The sequence below is a fragment of the Cervus elaphus genome, chromosome 30, assembly GCF_910594005.1.
Source record: "Cervus elaphus chromosome 30, mCerEla1.1, whole genome shotgun sequence".
Lineage (NCBI taxonomy): Eukaryota > Metazoa > Chordata > Mammalia > Artiodactyla > Cervidae > Cervus > Cervus elaphus.
In genome coordinates this window covers 16,994,422-17,012,347 of record NC_057844.1, presented here as the reverse complement: position 1 = coordinate 17,012,347, position 17,926 = coordinate 16,994,422, and the positions used below count along the sequence as shown (strand labels likewise).

Below are 17,926 nucleotides of genomic sequence, written 5' to 3'. Positions count from 1 at the left end.
TTCTGATTGGCAGAACACAAGTGAAGGAGGCAATTTGAGGCTAATAAACTGTTTCTCGAAGAGATAATCTTTTGGGACAGAGGTGGCCCTCTGGGCCCCAACCCTTGACTTAGGTACAGAAAGAGAAATGTTAAAAGTCAGGCTGCCATCTAAAATGATGCTTACTCAAATTTCTCAAAGGAATAGACATACATTATTCTGACACCAAATGTTGCCATCCCATTTTATTTACTAATCTTTTGAGCAGGTTAGAAGTAGCACTGAAAGCAGACCTGAGTTCCCAAATGAGACTTTTCTATTGTGGGCTATGTTAATTAGTGATTTTTAAACTACACATATCTGGTTTTCCCCATGGCTCAGCGGTAAGGAATTTGCCTGCAGTGCAGGAGATGCAAGACACATAGTAGGTTTGATCCCTGGGTTGGCAAGATCCCCTGGAGAAGGAAAAGGCAATCTACTCTAATATTCTTGCCTGAAAAATCCCATGGACAGAGAAGCTTGGCTGGCTATAGTCCAAAGTGTCTCAAAGAGTCTGACTCAGCTGAGCACAACAGCAACCAAACTATACACATCAGAAAAACCAAACTTACAATGATTAGAGAAGATGGGGTTATATTTTTCTCATGTAACCACATATTCAGAGGCAGAGCTGGCATTTCTGACATTCTCACAGCCACTTTCTTGAGGCTGCAAGATAGCTGCCCTTAGGCCACGACTGGTGGATTCTTTGCTCTGAGGGCATATAAATTTTGAATTCAAAATAAACACAGACAACATTTTTAAAAATAATTATTTATTTATTTGGCTGCTGGGTCTTCATTGTCTCATGAAGGATCTTCAGGCTTCATTGTGGCATGTGGTTTCTCTGTTTTTCCTTTTTTTTAGTTTAGGTATGTGAACTCTTAGTTGCTGCATGTGGGATCTAGTTCCCTGACCAGGGCCTGAACTCCAGGCCCCCTACATTGGGAGTACAGAGCATCGATGACATTGTCACAAACACGTTTAGAGCGCTCAAGCAAATCCGTTTATCTAAAAATGTTACACCCTAGATATTAGGAGAATACATTGCCAGGGAGATCACAAATAGGAAGTGTAGCCCCTTATAACTCCACTCCATCCATTTCACTCCAGGGGAGGGCGCCTCAAGTAACTCATGCTCACAAGTCTACTGTGGAACTTACCCTGAATCGGAACCAGAAGTGAAGGCGGTGGCTGATTTCTTGAGAAGAAATATCAAGCACATTAAAGCTTACATCAGCATGCATTCCTACTCCCAGAAGATAGTGTTTCCATATTCCTACAGCCGAAGCAGAAGCAAAGACCATGAGGAACTGGTAAGTGCTGCTTAATTCATTTTTTTGTTAGCATTTCATAAGTAAAATAATACTTAGTTCAAGAATCGAAAACTGTGGGGGAAACTATTCTCCCATAGAGTATGAAGTGGGATAGATGCTTTCTATCTTGATCTAACTCTTTTGAGAGTCACCCTGGGTCAGGGTTCATTGAGAGACTGTAAAGAACTGAGCCTTCCTTTGAGGACATGAACTTCTGTCCAGCAGAGGGGCTACCTAGGAAAGCATCAGACAAGCTCTTGGGATGTCAGGAGGGAACCAGTCCACCTTGACCTGACCTACATATGAAGCCAAGGACAAGACTTTCTGGAATTATCGGTCTGTTTGTGGTGGCTAGTTTTCTATGGCAGCCTGCCACAGGTCAAGTCTTAGCACAATACTTACTGATCTGATATTAGCATTGGGAATTGTTTTTACACTGACCTCCCTTACTTGCAGGGATTTGGTCCTATTAAAAGCAACTCCAATTTCAGCACTGAGGCAAGATCATCCCTCCTTTTTGGAATGCAATGGATGGTACAGTGAGTTCAAAGAGGACTTACACAGATACTACTCCCTCAACCACTTTTTGGCCGCAGATATTCTATGCTTGGGTAAGATGGCAAAAGATGAGGATGCAAGGGTTCTTGATGGACTGTGGCTAGGTTTGAGCAAATCATCACCCCAGATGCTCTCTAGTCAATGGAAGTGCTATGGCAACATTCCAGTTCTTGGCCAAGGTCTTATCTTTATGTAGTGGTTTATTTCTCATTGACTTGTTTTGTCCTGGTTCTCTTAACAGAATAAACTATAGCCATGTTAGGGGCTAGCGATTCCTGATGACAAATGTAAAGTTATTTGCAGTTGCTAAAAATAACTCCTTTAGAATAGAAACATACTTGATACTTAGGATTCCTTTTTCTTCTCAAGGGAAAATTTTTAAGGAAAGCTCCTTGATTGGTGATTGAAGAAGTGAGAGGGTATTTGTCATGATCTGGAAATAGATTTAATGTGATTTTGAGTTATTTTTGGACTGCTGTTATCACAAATGTTTGTTGAGTTATTACATGTAAAATACTGTTCAATGGACACTGAAAGAAGCATTGGGTAGGGCTCTGCCCTTTAAGAGAATGTTATATGGTTAGAGAGCTCAGCCACTAGCAAATGTTACAGATTGCTATACTCTAAGGCAGTGGTCCCCAACCTTTTTGGCACCAGGGATCTGTGGGGGGGATAGTTTTGGGGTGATTCAATCATGTTATTATGCCGCTGCTGATCTGACAGGAGGTGGAGCTTAGGCTGTAGTGTGAGTGATGGGGAGGAGCTGTAAATACAGGTGAACTTTCACTAGCCTGCCTGCCGCTCGCCTCCTCCTGTGTGGCCTGGTTCTACTCTGTGATCCGGAGGTTGGTGACCCTGCTCTATAGTATGAAAAGTGAAAGTGTTAGTTACTCAGTCGTCTTTGACTCTTGGCGACCCCATGGACTGTGGTCCTCCAGGCTCTTCTGTCCATAGAATTCTCCAGCCAAGAATACTGGGAAGGATAGCCATTCCCTTCTTCAAGGGAATAACTATTCTGTAAGTGGCACAGATGGTACAACTCCCTTCTGACTGCGATAGATAAGGGTGGCCTTATTAATTCATTCAGAGGGAAAGAGACAAGTGAGGGGATAAAGTCTCCACCTTGAGGACTTATAATGGCATCCGGTCCCATCACTTCATGGCAAATAGCTGGGGAAACAGTGGAAACAGTGACTGACTTTATTTTGGGGGGCTCCAAAATCACTGCAGATGGTGATTGCAGCCATGAAATTAAAAGATGCTCACTCCTTGGAAGGAAAGTTCTGACCAACCTAGACAGCATATTAAAAAGCAGAGACATTACTTTGTCAAAAAAGGTCCGTCTAGTCAAGGCTATGGTTTTTCCAGTGGTCATGTATGGATGTGAGAGTTGGACTATAAAGAAAGCTGAGCACCAAAGAATTGATGCTTTTGAACTGTGGTGTTGGAGAAGACTCTTGAGTCCCTTGGACTGCAAGGAGATCCAACCAGTCCATCCTAAAGGAGATCAGTCCTGGGTGTTCATTGGAAGGACTGATGCTGAAGCTGAAACTCCAATACTTTGGACACCTGACGCGAAGAGCTGACTCATTTGAAAAGACTCTGATGCTGGGAAAGATTGAGGGTAGGAGGAGAAAGGGGTGACAGAGGATGAGATGGTTGGATGGCATCACTGACTCAATGGACATGGGTTTGGGTGGACTCCGGGAGTTGGTGATGGACAGGGAGGCCTGGCGTGCTGCGATTCATGGGGTCACAAAGAGTCAGACACGACTGAGCGACGGAACTGAACTGAACTGAAGATGTAATGTACTGTAAAGAAGGAATGGTAAAGTGCTAGTGAAGTCAAGAACCAGGTACAGTTTCAGACAATACTGAAAGACAGGATTTCTATAAGTGGACAGGGAAGAGAAGAATCTCTAAGCAGAGACCACAGCTTCCCCACAGGAATTACGTTCAGGGGAATGTAGGGGCAAGAAAAGGAAGCTGATCCCTCAGAGAACATATGAGGTCCATTTGTGCAGAACAGGTAGCTTGTTTGAACGTCAGAATAAATCTACATTTTATTCTGTAGATCATGTGGTTCCATTAAAACTTATTGTGAGCAGGGGGTGACGCAGCATCACATCCACTGATATTCCTTGGGGTCATTCAAAGGAGCAACAGTAAATACTATAATGCTAGTGCCAGTTTCAGAAAAGATCTGCATAAGCTGAAAACAAAAATAACAGAACAGGGAATTTAGTTACCATCTTGCTGCACTCCAGGGATATAATCTTTTTTATTAGATGAGTTTTTGCACATTTTACACAAAAAAAGAAAGAGCTTGTGAGAAGGATGAGGAGGGAATCATTCATACCTGAGATGTGCATATTGTTTAGAGAAGCTGAGTTTAAAGCTCGGTGATAATTTTGCCTAGTTATTTGTCTTTGCAATGTAGTTATATTTTGTCTTACAGTATAACTTTGTTATGTATGCTTTGTTTTACAAAATTAATGAATTCCTTAAAAAGGCATGTGAGAATTCCTTTTTCTTCAAATTAAATAAAAATTTAATTATATTGGAAGGATCTGTGTTTGTAGCCACCCAACTGTGGTTTCCATAAAGAGAAAAACATTTTTAAAAGTTAATTTATTCTTCTCAATTTACCTTTTGGATAAATGCAGATTTTTCATTATACCATTTTCCCTCAGCTTTAGTGATATATAACTTTTAATTTTGTGTAAATTTAACATGTACAATGTCATTATTTATACATATATATATTGTGAAATGATCACAATAAAGTTAATTAATACATTCATCACCTCACATAATTCTTTTTTCTTTTGTGGTGAGAACCCTTAATATCTATTCTCTTAGCAACTTTCAAGTATATAAAACAGTATTGTTAACTAGAGTCATCAGACTGTATTTTAGATCCTCAGAAATTATTCACCATATAACTGGAAGTTTGTATCCTCTGACCAGTATCTCCATTTTCTTCCCACCTCTACCCCAGCCCCTGACAACAACCATTTTGCTATTTCTTCATATCTACAGCCTGATTCAGTTACTATATGGCTGGTTTTTTTTTTTTTTTTTTTTTTTTAGAAACTTGTACCTGTCTTGTTTTAAAGCTGCACATTAACTGAAATTCCATATTCTGTTGATTTCAGTCTCTAGTGGCCAGAGAAGCAGTCTATGCTATAGGGAATATTGATAGAAACATCAGATATACACACGGCAGTGGCTCAGAAAGTTTATGTAAGTATCTCTTCTTCAGATCTTGGGGGACTGTGAGGTACTAAAGAAATTTGTGTTTGGTTTTTCTGGGTGGATTTAATTTTTCTAACTGAAATCTTTTAAAACATGGTCACACATAAAACAATTGGATTATACCAACTGGAAATGGAAGAATAATAGCTATGACATTGTTGAACAAAGCTACATTAATATACATACTAGAAAGGAACCAAAATGATACTTAAGAAATTATGCTCTTTCCTATACAGTAGGGATTATAGAATTGGTATCACATTAGTTGACTGAAACAGAAAAAGTCATACAAGTTCAAAAGAACGTTTAAGGTGTCCAAGGCCACCATGTAAGGTTGTGCAGGTTGAACACTGTATAAATCTAGGAATGCCATTTAAATGAGACGCTTTTAAGTGACAACCTGTGTCCAAGAGTGCAGCTCATGGCACACGAGTTGAACATCCTTTGTTTATATCACACTGATAAGAACATGTATGTGGCAAGTTCTTAACAAATATCTTAAATTAATCTCTGCTGGAAGGTATTTATTGAGGGATTCCTTTGTATCCACAGAGGGAATAACAAACAATTTTTTTGAAACTGGAGGGGGAGACAGGAGAAGAGAAAACAGAAAATAAGCATGTAACAAGCCATCAGCAAACTGTAATCCCCAGGCCAAATTTAGCCCACTGCTTGTTTCTGGATAGCTTGTAAGCTAAGAATGGTTTTTCTACTTCTTAAATGGTTGAAGAAAACCACAAGAAGAATAAGATTTTGTGACATGTGAAAATTACATAACATTCAAATTTCAATGTCCACAAATAGTCTTATTTGAGCACACCACACTCATTCATTTGCATATTGTCTATATAACTTTCATGATAGTAGAATTGAGTAGTTGTGTCATAGACTACATGGCCCTCAAAGCCTAAAATATTAATTATCTGGTTCTTTACAGGAAAAGTTTCCCAATCTCTGATGTAAACAATTAAATAGTAAAATACAGTATAATCCCACTGATAATGAAGAACATAAAATAAGCATATTTGTTGTTGTTCAGTTGCTCAGTCATGTCCAACTCTTTGTGACCCTGTGGACTGCAGCATGCCAGGCCTCCCTGACTTCACTACCTCCGAAAGCTTGCTCAAACTCATGTCTATTGAGTCAGTGATGCCATCCAACCATCTCATCCCCTGTCATCCCCTTCCCCTCCTGCCTTCAATCTTTCCCAGCATCAGGGTCTTTTCCAGTGAGTAAGTGTTTCACATCAGATGGCTAAAGCATTAGAGTTTCAGCTTCAGCATCAGTCCTTCTGATGCATATCCAGGGTTGATTTCTTTTAGGATCTACTGGTTTGATCTCCTTGCAGTCCAAGGGACTCTCAAGAGTCTTCTCCTAAGTAAGCGTATAGGTTTGAAAATGACTGCCAGAGAGAGAGGCAACTTAGCCGAGGTGACCTGGGAACATCTTTCTCAGTAGGTGACATGTCTGTGAGACCTATCCTGCAAGTGGTTGCCAGACAAAGGTGTGGGGAAGAACCAGGGAGTGGGAATGGCATGTGAAAAGGCTTTAAGGCAATATACTTGAAGTCCCAGAATTTCCTTCAACTGGTATGATCTTCAGGGGGGTGACAACATTCATATTCAATAAATTACTTGAGTACATGAGGCTTCATGACCAGAAAGTTGAGAATCTTCCTCTTCCTCCTCAATCATTCCAGACAATCTCAGGACAAACTGAGGCCAGACTGGTCCACATGATATTTCTGTCTCTTGCTGTCACCAGTCTTTCTCTGCCTTTGCTGACCCAGGTCCTTGCTCTGGGCCACAACTTCCTTTCATAACCCACCCCTTTCTTGATTCCCATCGTCTTCTCTACTATTGTTCCTTCAGGGCTGGAGGAACTTCTAGAGAAACATCCTGTTTTGATGAAATAATTCCATCTTCATGCATGCATTCATTCAATACAAATCTGTGTGTATGTGTAAGTATAAAAATATAGTTGGAAGAATAAATGCCAGATATTAATAATAACTATTAGAAATATTTGCTGAATGAGTAACTTAACTAATGCACTGTTGATGAATATTTTTTAGTACTTCAGTAAAGACTTGTGTAATTAATTCAAGTACAGGTATTAGATAGAAGAAAAGTGGCCACTTTGCTTCTTATATGATTGTCTACCTGGAAAACAGTAGGAAATCAACCAAAAATATTATTAACAATCCAAGAGTTGAGTCAGCTGACTGACTATGAACTAAACATATATAAATCTATAACTTACATACCAAAAATAATCAGGAAGAAAATAAATGGAAATAAGTTCCTACTGCCCCCTCCAATATACATGTATACACATGCAGACATGTACATATATAGATACATATGTACATAGATTCATTGTTAAATGTATATTTGTGCACATACACAAATCCAATGATCTCGATGAAAAACTTAGAAAACTTTACTGGTGTACACACATGAAGACAAAATGAGAAACCTACTGTTTTTTGAGTGGGAAAGCAATATAAAAAAAAGTGCCAATCATCCTAAATTAGTTTGTGTATTTAATGCAGCCCAATGAGCACTTAAATAACTTTGAACTTCATTTATTTATTTGTTTTTAATTTTTTGGCTGTGCCTCATGGCACGAGGGATCTTGGTTCCCTGATCAGGGATCAATCCTGTACCCCCAGTGGTGGAAAAGTGGAGTATTACACACTTGACTACCAGGGAAGTTCCTGAGCTTTATTTGAAAAAATACACTTGGTAGAAGAGCTTGTAAAATTCTGAAAAATAAGACTAATAAGAATCTGCTCCAACCAAGTATTAAAACAGGTTACAAACCTGTTACAGTGTTGTTTTAATTATAGTAATTATAAAGAAACAAAGAAGCAATTGTGTATAAATAAGAATGTTCATTGTAAAGGCACTCAGCCTGGAAGAGACAGATCAATAGTGAGGGAATAGCAAGGACAAAAAGACAGATACACAACATCTAGTATCTCATAAAGAAGGCACTTCAAACAGTTAAGAATGTTCAATTATTAGGGTTAGAAAAAGGGGTAAGTTGCTTAGGAAAAAAAACTGTATTTGGATTACTAACATGTCTTTCTCCAAAATAAATTCCAGATACATGAAATATTTTAGTATAAAAACCTGGCCATAAACCAAACTGAAAGCTAAATTACCAAATAAAACAAAAAATTCTCCACATATTACAGAAGGCTAAGAACATAAATGCTGTTTTGTAAGTAATCTATAAAATGAATCAAGAAAAATGAACAAAGAAAATGGATAAAAAAATATAAAGATGTACAATATATCAAAATGTCCAAATCACTGACAAACACAAAGTAAGACAATTTGATATTATTTTTCACCCATAAAATTGCCAGAAATGTATGATTCCCACAGATGGTATGGTAAGGGGAAGTGGACATATTCATACCCGGCTAACTGCAAGGAGATCCAACCAGTCCATCCTAAAGGAGATCGATCAGTCCTGGGTGTTCATTGGAAGGACTGACGCTGAAGCTGAAACTCCAACACTTTGGCCATCTGATGTGAAGAGTTGACTCCTTGGAAAAGACCCTGATGCTGGGAGGGATTGGGGACAGGAGGAGAAGGTGACGACAGAAGATGAGATGGCTGGATGGCATCACTTTGAGTAGACTCCGGGAGCTGGTGATGGACAGGGAGGATTGGCGTGCTGCAGTTCATGGGGTCACAAAGAGTCAGACACGACTGAGCGACTGAACTGAACTGAACTGAATGGAGGTATAGATTGCACCATTCTTTTGAAGGCTATTTGGCAACACGTAGCTCATCAGTGAAAAGTGCATACCCTTAGTCTAGAGAATCTGCTTCTAGGAAAGAATATTCTCAAGAAACAATGAAGCAATTATGGATAAACAAGGATGTTCATTGTAAAGTTGTTTCTATTAAATAGGAAAAAAACCCTAAAGCTCTCTAGATAAATAATTATTAAAATTAATCACACCAGCTTCACAGAGCAATGCTATGAGATCATTAAAAATGATAAGGTAGATTTGAACCCATTAATACATACAGCTGCTCAGGATAGATTATGTTTAGAAATGTTATTGAACCGCTTGCATAGAATGATCTTATTTATGTAGGAAAAAAATTATGTTCAAGTATGTACTAGAAAAGAAAGCACTAGAATAAAAACGGTGATCATCACTTCTTGGTAGGGTTACATGGGTAATTTTTCTTTTCTTCCTTAAACTGCTTTCCTTCAATCTCTATTTTCTTCCAGAAACTTTTATAATAATCAGAAAAAAGCAAAGCTATTTTCATTTATAGAAAAAAAATCCCACCTTATTAGCTAACTCGAAACATCTGTATTTCAGAAAGTAACTTGTTTTTTCTTTTTGTAGATCTAGCTCCTGGAGGTTCAGACGACTGGATCTATGACTTGGGCATCAAGTATTCGTTTACAATTGAACTTCGAGATAAAGGCAAATATGGATTCTTGCTGCCAGAGAGATTCATCAGACCCACGTGTTCAGAAGCTCTGGTTGCTGTCGCTAAAATAGCTTCGCATGTTGTCAGGAATGTTTAATGCCCTTGACTTTTTCACTCTGTTCCCATATTTTAATTTACTGATTCCAGCCAAACCATTGTACCCGTTTCTTTTTGAGTTTTATCAGTAGTTTTGATCAAAGGTTTTCTCATTCCTTGGTTTTGTCAAAGAACAAAATAAACGGTACCTTAAAATTAACGCCCACCAGGGTTTACATTTCTTTTTCTTTTTTTTAATTTGTGAAAGGCTAGGTACTAGGTTTTTCTTGATCCGTGACATTTGCCTAGCCATCTCAAGCAATTTCAGTAACTAACTTCATGCAGAGCATTGTATCCTAAACAAGGAAAGAAGGTTGTTAGAAGTACAGTCAAGATCTCCGCTCCCAATTTACAGTAAATTTCTGCTGGCTCCTTTAAAGACGCAGTCATGCTTGCCTTTTGCGCCATAGTAATAGGCGACAGCTGTTACTGAGAAGGCAGAGGTGCATGAAAAACAAGACAAATACCGCGCGTCTCTCCAGTTCAGCTGCTCAATAAAAACTTTGAGCGAAATGAATGACAGCAGTTATTTCGACAACAAATGTGCCATTCTGCACGTTTACAGTAGCCGTTTATTATTGTAAGAAATTATGTAATAAAATGAGAAATCTCTTCCTCTTAAATTCACTTTAAAAGTGGGAGTTTCTGCTCCCCCGGATTCCCGGTTTCTTCTCCAGGGATTGCAGCTAAAGCACAGATTTGTTGATTTCGCAACACGCCTCGGCGCCAACGTCACGCCCAGGAGGCGTGGCCACAGGGGGCGGAGCCTGCTCTCTGACGACTAATCCGGAGGCCGGAAGTTGCCTCGGTCTTCTGAGGAACAGGGCAAACTCTTGACTTCCGGCGGGGTTTTGAGGCCTCACAGTGTTTTCCTTCTCTTTTCTTACTCTCCAGTCTCTTTCTTTGTTTCTTTTTTTTCCCCTACGTCCCAGGCTGTCTCGATCCTGGCGAAGCGGCGAGCGAGCTCTGCTTCCCAGCCATCCCGGAGTCCCTCGCTAGGCGAGGGCCTGTTCCCGGGGTCCGCGCGCGCACCTCCCTCTCGCCGTCGTCTCCCCGGGGCCGGGCGCGGGGACAGAGAGTCGCCTGCCCCGCTCCTCGGAGCTGAGGCGGCGGTGCCACCTCCGAACTGCGCTTGCGAAAGAAGCTCGGGGAGGAGGTAAGCTTGAATCCTGTGAATTGGTGTGGGTACCGGGGGGAAAGGGGTTGGTTGGACGGGCCCGGGATGGCGAGGCCCAAGCGGTCCTCCATCCTGCTTGGGTCACGCCGGGCTTCTAAGCCCTCCTTGAGCGCTCCACCCTTAACGCTGCAGAAGAGCCTTGTGCTCGTGACGGTTTCTCGCTGTCATCCTGAGGTGTTCTCAGGCGCGTTTGCCTGAGGGGGCAAATGAATTCAGACGGAAAACTTTGCTAGGTCACTACCATTTACTGTGAGCCTGGAAACTCGTGCGTGGTATTCGCATTCGTGTGAGATGGAAGGGTGCCGGAATATGGTCACGGGTTCCCCAGACCTCTTAGGGAAAGGTATCTTTACTTTTGGTTATATTTGGGCTTGCTTATTTCCCGGCAGTGATAACGACTCAACCAACGTTCTCGGAGTTAAGGAGTGCTACTTGTCTTCACAGTCCCTCGGTAGTTACTTTTGGCAGCTATCTGTCAGAAAGGGAAGGCGGGATGAAAGGCGAGGATCAGATGTTTTGGCATCAGCTCTTTCTAAACAGGTGCAAACAATTTATGTGGCTGGAACTTTGGGTTGGTAAGACCGATGCTGTCGCTAAGATATTGTTTGTGGAGCCTAGGTTCAAGCCATTAGGTTTTATTCTGAGATTTTCAGATCATTTGAACTGCTTTGAAAATTGTGGGCGTGCACAGCCTCTTCAGGTTTTTGATTTGTTTTTGAAGAAATAATTTTAAAAGTTTGGAAGGATCTTCACACCTCAAGTTTTCAAAGTTTTGCCAGACATATTGTTGCAGTAAACGCAGATGCTTATGCAGGACAGTTCATTCTTGTGTGGTGCCGGTTATGGGGGTCTCCTTCTGTTTGAATTTACTGACTTTAGAATCTACGCATCAATATTTTGGACAGTTTTGTGGACATATCTCTTGACTTTTCGAATGACTGAGAATCTAATGAAGTATTTAGATAACATGACAATTTCAACAGGAGACTGAGAATGTAGATGCAGGTATGTAGCGATTTGTGTCTGCAAAAATATTTGTGAAAATTTTGTGAAAAATATTGTGACACTAAGACGGGGGATCTGGGAGGATCTAGTTTTGTCAAATGCATGCCTCTTTCTCGCCTCCTAACTATTGGTGTTGTGAAGTGAACATTGACTGCAGATTGTAAGATATTCGCGTTTATCTGATTTGCGTATTTGTAAATGAAAACTAAAATCCCACAGGTGGATGCTGTTTTAATTTCTGTACAAGTTATTGAAAATTTAACAGTCATTGGTGTTAATTTGTATTGTAACATGCACTGACATTTACTTATAGAAAGCAGTTGATTAGCATATTTATTTACAGAATTGGTTTTCAGTGTTAGTCTTTCCTACCTCCCCCACCCCTTGCTCTCCTTTTCCTGTAAAGTTGAGTTGAGCTATTTCAGCAGATATTTAGTAGCAGTTGAAATGTTAACTGGTTGGTTTACAAAGTGTCTTTTATTCTTTGTTTTGGTAGTTTTGTTTGTTGTGTTTCATTTTATAGTAGTTGCCAGCATGGGATATTCTCCCTACGTAGTCTTTTTAACAAAATGTGTCTTGCTCACAGCACTAGTGTATTGCCTTCCTTATGCTTGCATGGTCAGTTTAGTTATGACAGTTCTGCTCATAATTCGCTTTTGTTAAGTTGTTTTAGTCTATCCACATATAAGCATTCTGCAAAATTGTTTACAAAAATTCTTTTATTCTAAAATTGTGAAGAAAAAAACTCACAGTATGCATCAAATAAACTTTTTTCTTTCAAAACTTAAGACATAAATATGATGAGATCTTTAACACTTTTAGAGTGCCAGTGGATAGGGATTTATTCTCCTACCTGTTGGTACCAGGAATTCTGTAGCTTTAATTGCTTAATTATTTGAGCGTTTCCTAGTGTGGTGCTTCTTATCCAGATTGAAGTGTTTCGTGCTTTCATTTATGCTAGTGGAGGTTGAGATCTCAAAGATGTAATTGTGGATTGAAGTGAGAATACTAGAGCTAATGTTTTATTGAAAGGTTTTAGTTATCAGGCTTCAGAAATAATTGTTTAAAAAGAGGCCCATTTGTGTTTTTCTTTTCTCAAATATTTTTGTAATATGAAGCTATGAATACATTGTGATATTTGTAAGTTTCCGGGGGAAGAAAGACATTTCCCATTTATTAAGACTTTTTGTTGTGTCTTAATAGATTCAAACTTTGTGGCCCTATTTTTTGGTTTTTTTGGTTTTTGGCCACACCTCGTGGCTTGCTTAATCGTAGTTCCCTAGCCAGGAATTGAACCTGGGTCCTTAGCAGTGAAAACGCTGGGTCCTAACCACTGCACCACCAGGGAATTCTCCTGATTTTCTTTTTCAGTTGAAAAAATATTAAAGCTTCTGATATTTATTTCTCTGCAAATGGAGAGGAAAGATAGGAGAATTACTCAATAGACTTTCATCAGTGGCACTGTGGCTCTGATAATGCTGGTGTTTGGGAAAGGCGTGATGATATGAGTGGGAGTGTGATGCCAACTTAAAACTAAAGAATAAATTGAAAACTGAGGGGAAGCCTTCAAAGTCTCTGAAGTAGGGAAGACTTTAATATTTACATTTTAATCTTATTTCTAACTTTTCCCTTATACGTTGAAGCATTTACTTATTGAAGTCTGTTCATATATTAATTGAAAGAGTTTTCCCCTTCTCAGTCAAATCTACATTTTATTCTTTTGTGGTTTGTCTTTCTCTCTGTGCCAAATCTTTAGGATGAAAATTCTAATTCTCACATTATATGCAACCTAATTTTTAATTAATATATATGAGCAAATGCTTTTCTGTTGTATTGTAGGTTGTGTGTGTATATTTAGACAAATAGGATTTAAAATATATTTTAATATTTTTAATGCAAGTTTAAGGCATTTTATCTGTATAAAAATCATAAATGTTTCATAGTAATATTTAGATAATTTGTTGACTAATGATAGAAGTTCCTAGATAGATGATCAGAAAAATTTCTCTATCAATTAGAAAACTTCAATTTCTATTTTTTCCCCACAGGGTTTTTTTTTTTTTTTTTTTTGACTAGGACCTCCCTGTAACCTAGATCTGTTCCTGAAACTCAGTGTTATTTTAGGCCATGTTTTGGTACTGTTCACTCTCTGAGAGAAGTGACTACGTCTTTACTTCATTGCTCGTCTTCCCTAAGTTGGAAGACTCAGCAGTAGCAGAAGTAAAATCTTGGGATAATCACCCTATAGGTGAATCTTGTAGTACTCGATATCACCTGTGAAACCTACTTTGTCTCTGTGGGAAGAAACTTTTTTAGAGTCAAGAATACAAAGGGAGGGGTAAGTTTGGATCATTAGTCCTCACTACATTGTCTATTGCAGCCCAAACCCCTTGAAGTCTTCAAAGCTTGTGTTAGGGATGGATATAACATGGGAGAGAAGCTGTGAGACCATGCTTCCCAGCAGTAGGTCAGAGGAAGAGAGGGTCCTGATTCAGGCAACAGGTTATAGGCAGGGAAGAGAGGCAATTAGTATCTGGAGCCCTCAGAAAGACAAGAAAAGAGGTAATAGATGACCAGTGTTTCATGTATACTAAGAAATAGCTTGTTGCCCCAATTGTGGAAAACACTACTGTTGAATTTTTTTTTTTTTTTTGAGGAAGGAAGGTATGTTGGAAGTAGGGTCCGCTTGGGGATAGAGGTTTGGGGGGCAGATATGATCATTTCCTTTGATACTGGAAGGAAAAATGTAAGGTTAGGGTTAGTCATCTTGATGCAGCGTGTTGGGATAGGGTGCCTGTTCCAAAGTTGCAGGTTACTAGAAATAGCTAATCAACTTTTAGAACACATTCCTTTTTAAGTTATTAATGTTTTTGAATTAGTGAATGTGAATTTCAGTGTATGCCTATATATTTTTATAGTAACAGATGATGAAATTTTAAAAATTTGTTTATCTTGTTGCATATTTATTTCTTATTGAATCTGTTATAAATTATAAAAATGTTGTTTTTCTCAGTTAATCAAAGCTCTAGATTTTCTAGATCTTTTTCAACTCCACTTACACTTATCTTGGCTTTTAGTTCTTTATATTCAGTGAGTCAAATGTATGTATGGAATTTACCCAGCTTTTCCTTTATAAATTCACATTAGGACTGAGAATGAGCTCAGGAAAAGTTAAATCAAAGATGATAATAATCACTGTTGTGTGGAGGGTGAAGAACGTTTGATACATAAGTGATTTTATGTTGAACAGATTCTTGTTCACTTATGTGGATGCTCTACATAATTTTTAAAAATTTGTAATTAAAGTTACTTTCTAACTTTTTTGAATCACTAAAAATTGATTCTAACCCTAACTAATGGTTGCATTGTATATTAGAAAATAATCATACATATTTCCATTTTAAAAACTACCATATTGTATCATATCATATATTTTTCTTTTGGTTCATTATCTGTTAGTTTGTCAACTGTTGTCCTTATTCTTTGGACCTTTTTAAAATGTGACTTGACAAGAAGTATCTAACTGGACCAAACATTGTTTATAATTTTTTAAAATAAGTTTTGATTCTGTTCCACCGTGATTTAACTTCCTTGCAAGTCATGGGACCTTACTTTGAATCACAGTAACAAACATTGTGAACTTTATAGAGACCAGTTCTTTACGAAATGGAGTTTTTACTTCTTTAGCTGACATCATTCATTCTGGTAGCGTTTGCCTACTAACAAAATTTCAACTAATGTTTAGTGTATGAAGTGTGATATGGTTGGTTCCTTTTCTTTCTCTTAGGCCATTCTTGCCCTCTTCCCGCAGTAGTATACCATCTAGATTATTCTAGGTCTAGAATTTAAGGTTGTTTTCTAATATTTATCATAGTGCTTTTATCTGATATTTTCATTTCCAGTTGAATCACCTGATTGTATATTTTAGTTTCTAATATTTTATTTGCTTTTGTAAAATATTTTCATAATTTCTTTTCTTGTTACTAATAATGGTGAAATAGCCTGTTTATTTCTTGTAGCACCTTTGGCTTTTATGTCAGTGCAGTATAGATTATCAAAACATCTTCACTGTTTCTAGTTCATTCATCCTGTCCTATTTTGAAAGAAAGTCATTTAACAATATTGAGGGGTGGTTTTCTGTTTTTTATAATACTGCAAAAGAGTATTCCTGATTGTACTGTTCATCTTTGGCTTGTGTAAAACAAAGAAAATACTTAAAATTTTCTCCCAGGCTGATTTTTGGGGATGTACCTGATGTTATCACTTAAGTTGTATAAAACACAATTTCTACTCTAAAATTCTTAGCTGAAGAAATTTTTGGCATAGCTTTCTTTTCCAGTAGACCAGTTGATGGAGAATGATAGCACACTTTTTCTTTAAAAGATAACTACTAAATTTTGAAACAGCTTTTATAACGAACTTAGAAACTTTTTTATAGTGTTTTCTGAAATTGAATATACTATGGAAACTGTTTGAGTAGAATCTTATTCATTCTGTAGAAGAGGTAAAATTCTAGCCCAAAAGAATCAAAGTCCTAATAAAGTAACTAACAAGTTGTGTCTTAGAAGATAGTTTCTTCTGTTCCTCTGTTTACTTGTGACCTCTCCTATGTCTTTTTTCCTTCTGAGAAAAATCCCTTGTAATTTTATAGTGTTATCTACCCTCTTATTTACTTGTAAGTTATTGGCTCAAATATTTAAAACTGAACAATTTTACAGTTTGCCTCTCTCTTTTTTGGTTAAAGTAGTACAAAATGTCAAAAATTAGAAGGAAGGTCACTGTGGAAAATACCAAGACCATATCTGATAGCACATCCCGAAGACCCAGTGTATTTGAAAGGCTTGGACCCAGCACTGGCAGTACAGCAGAGGTGAGTTGTCACTAGTATAGTCACAGGGGTTCTCTTAAATTACTGTTCTTCAGATCTTTATTTATATCACAAAAGTGAATAGGGTGTTGTAGGGATATTGGTTAAATGTGTTTCATAGCAAAGGAGTGAGATGGGCATTAGGGTTTATGGGCCTCTTTTTCCTGATGTTTTCATTATTTGGGGAGTAATGTATCTCAGGTTAGCTGGATTTTTGATAGCATTTATTTTAATTTTGTCCCACTAGCATTTTTTTTCCAGAAATAAATATGACTAAATATGAAATTCACATAGTAATATCTGTCTCTTAGACACAGTGCCGTAACTGGCTGAAGACTGGCAACTGCCTCTATGGAAACACATGTAGATTCGTACATGGCCCTTCACCCCGTGGTAAAGGTTATAGCAGCAATTATAGAAGGTAAATTGAGAACTTTGAATTGTTCTTATGCTATTAGAAGATGGCTGTTGTAATTTTTTTTTTTTTGGCTTTTGTAATTTATCTAGTATAAAATTTGAAATACTGCCATATATTTGGTCAGATTTTCTATTTTGGTGGTAGTCTTATTAGTAGTCAAGATTGACAAGATTATTTTAGTTGTTAATTTCAAGATTAATAAAAATATTTGCTTTAAAATTTATTTGCTCAAAAAGTTATTTTTGTAATATATGTATGGCTTACTTTCATGCCCTGCTCCCCAGTTATATATGTTAAAATGCTGTTTAAGATGGCAGAATTTCATGGATTTGTTTTTAGTGAGGAGAGACTACTTTCAACTCTTGAAATAGTAAAATTTAAATAGGATATAATTTTTAGCTTTTTAAGATGTTCAAAATTAAAAACTTCATTGCAAAAAATAATCTAATGCAAGCTTCATAGGTTAAAAAACATTTGCCAAATCTCTTATCACAATATACTGAGGTAGATGAAAGTATGTATTTATATGTGGATAAGTATACTACCTATTTAGAATGTCGGTTTGCCTTTAATAAAGGCATGGCTAAATTAGACCTTCCTAATAAAAATCTTTTACTTTTCTTTCGGCTCCCTCATGATGATTTTGTTATGGTGTTTAAAGATGTCACATACATAAAGATTGTCACAAAAGAGTTTAAACTTGATTTGTAAACAGCTAATTTACCTAGTCTTAAAATTGGATGT

General features: G+C 37.8%; 2 protein-coding genes and 1 non-coding gene across 9 annotated transcripts in view; 2 read left to right on the top strand and 1 right to left on the bottom strand.

The window, feature by feature from the left end:
* CPB2 (carboxypeptidase B2) overlaps positions 1 to 9,875 on the top strand; it is a 52,774-nt gene extending 42,899 nt beyond the window's left edge. Inside the window, exons 9-11 of the mRNA XM_043891926.1 lie at positions 1,132 to 1,334; positions 5,051 to 5,138; positions 9,532 to 9,875. Coding sequence (XP_043747861.1) covers positions 1,132 to 1,334; positions 5,051 to 5,138; positions 9,532 to 9,716 — 476 coding nt within the window. The 3' untranslated portion in view covers positions 9,717 to 9,875. The remainder of the gene's footprint in view (positions 1 to 1,131; positions 1,335 to 5,050; positions 5,139 to 9,531) is intronic.
* A 639-nt stretch (positions 9,876 to 10,514) lies between these two features.
* Positions 10,515 to 17,926, top strand: part of ZC3H13 (zinc finger CCCH-type containing 13) — a 98,590-nt gene continuing 91,178 nt past the window's right edge. For 5 of the 7 annotated variants that reach the window (XM_043891691.1, XM_043891690.1, XM_043891689.1 and 2 more), the window contains exons 1-3: positions 10,515 to 10,871; positions 16,642 to 16,767; positions 17,076 to 17,185. In XM_043891691.1, the coding sequence (XP_043747626.1) occupies positions 16,651 to 16,767; positions 17,076 to 17,185 (227 nt within the window). In that variant the 5' untranslated portion in view covers positions 10,515 to 10,871; positions 16,642 to 16,650. The remainder of the gene's footprint in view (positions 10,872 to 16,641; positions 16,768 to 17,075; positions 17,186 to 17,926) is intronic. The other 2 variants (XM_043891687.1, XM_043891692.1) reach the window with 2 other exon arrangements.
* On the bottom strand, positions 13,173 to 13,245 carry TRNAE-UUC. The gene has a single exon. It is a non-coding gene; the product is annotated as a tRNA-Glu (tRNA).